We start from the raw sequence: 1,814 nt of genomic DNA, 5'->3' as shown, positions 1-1,814 counted from the left end.
TGCATGTGTATTTCAAACTTCTTTTGAATACTTGAGAAAGAATCAGCTAGCCAGAATCTTTTCATGACTCATGATTCAAGAGAGAAATCGATAGATAGATGGGACTACTGAACCTGATGGATGTAAATACCATGACTAGCTACGATCAATGAAACCCCACGACAAGTTGGTGATCAATGATTCAATTAAAACCTTCATGATCTCTTTGAATGAACAAGACTACATTGAAACATATGACTTCACAAATGGATATTAATTCCTCAGAAACACTCGAGTAAACATTTCAAACACACACTTGGGAAATCAAAAGTCTGGAAAACAAGCTAAGCTAGAGCTAGGGGTTGAAATTGAATTTATCAATCAGGTGAAAGATTGAGTAACTATTGGTGCATGAAACCCATATAAGTAGCTATTGCTTGGTGATTCAATGAAACCAAGTTAATCCCTTCAAAAATGAACTAGCTTAATTAGTAGTCTGTCCGAATAAAAAGTTATTACTCTTCAGAGACTATTGATATGAAGAAATGAACTCATTAAATTGATTATTAAGAGCTAATAGAAGCTAAAGTTATATTATAGCTCTGTACATTAACTACTAATTCCCTCCATTACAGTTGAAAACAAAAAAGTCTAGAAAGAAAGAAAGAAAAAAATGCGCCTTTTTGAATTAGTTCTAATTAGGATTGATTTTTTTTTCTCACTTAGCAGAAGCACTTTCAAGATGGCGTATAAAAACGGAATCTAAATCAGGTGGATTGAAAAAATCTTTAACATTAAAACTACATGATCTTGAAGAAAAAGAAGGCCTTTTCTTTCTTGGTGCCGGTGGACATTCGGTTCTCTTTGGTAATCTTGCTTCTTTACTTGTTGGTGTTGTTGGGCATTCCTCTTCTTCGTCTTCAACTTCAACTTCACTTTGAATTTTGGTTTCAACCCTTTTTGTTCTTATTTTTCTCAAAGGTGGTGGCGTTCTGATTATTGGTACACCTACTATTACATATCTCTTCTTCTTATTCCCTTCCATTTCTATAACTGCTCCTGCTCCTCCTCCTCCTCCTTCAATACCATGATGTTTCTCTGAAATGCCCATCTCAATAATCACTACACTTCCACTATAAAATGAACCCTTGTGTTAAAAATCTTCAACCCCACTGCTCAGAAACAGAACTAGCTGCTGATCAATAGACAACAAGAATCAGAAATGAAAGAGTTGGGTTTTCTTATTGCTTATAAAGAAGCATATACCAATCCTGAATAAATGAAGAAAAAGACTAATAATATGTTTGGGTAAGGAAAAAGAGACTCAACTTATTTACCTCGGTGACTCTTTTAATCAATGAAACGAGAAGAAAGAAAAGAGGAGATAGAGGCGGGACATGAGAAGAGAGTGAAAAGCTTTAAATGAGTTTGTGAAGAAAACAAAGACTTGAGTGAACTAGTAGTAGTAGGTTTTAACAACAACACTCGACTCAACACATAGATAGAGAGAGAGAAACAAAGAATATTTTGGTGGGCACAGAAGAGAAAGAAAAAACACCAAGGAAACCCGTGACCTAAGCAAAAACAGAGAGATCAACTAGCTTTGGTAACGATGCTAAGGTTCATCATCTAGATAAATTCGGTGTTTATGATTTTGAAAACCGTTGGATTGGTTTTATACACGGTTTCTACAGATCTCTAGGAGGATCTAATTATGTTTGAGGTTCCTAAGAAAGATGTCTTTTTTTTCACGCACTCTCTCTGTCTCATAATTAAGATGAAGCTGCCCGTTATATTGGCTGACCGCGGGTAGAAACCCTATTAAAAAAATTGTG

General features: G+C 35.2%; 1 protein-coding gene across 1 annotated transcript; it reads right to left on the bottom strand.

Moving 5' to 3' along the window:
• Positions 1-517: 517 nt before the first annotated feature.
• On the bottom strand, positions 518-1,491 carry LOC113274097 (cyclin-dependent protein kinase inhibitor SMR6-like). The gene has a single exon (XM_026523597.1). The coding sequence runs from the start codon at positions 1,088-1,090 to the stop codon at positions 698-700; it is 393 nt and encodes a 130-aa protein (XP_026379382.1). The 5' UTR covers positions 1,091-1,491; the 3' UTR covers positions 518-697.
• Positions 1,492-1,814: the final 323 nt, after the last annotated feature.

Source organism: Papaver somniferum, chromosome 4 (genome assembly GCF_003573695.1).
Source record: "Papaver somniferum cultivar HN1 chromosome 4, ASM357369v1, whole genome shotgun sequence".
NCBI lineage: Eukaryota > Viridiplantae > Streptophyta > Magnoliopsida > Ranunculales > Papaveraceae > Papaver > Papaver somniferum.
Note: the sequence above shows the minus strand (reverse complement) of the source record. Positions and strands in the feature narration are given on the sequence as shown.

Bases quoted from the DNA above. Each gene is read 5' to 3' on its own strand.
- LOC113274097 (XM_026523597.1), bottom strand. From the start codon at position 1,090: ATGGGCATTTCAGAGAAACATCATGGTATTGAAGGAGGAGGAGGAGGA.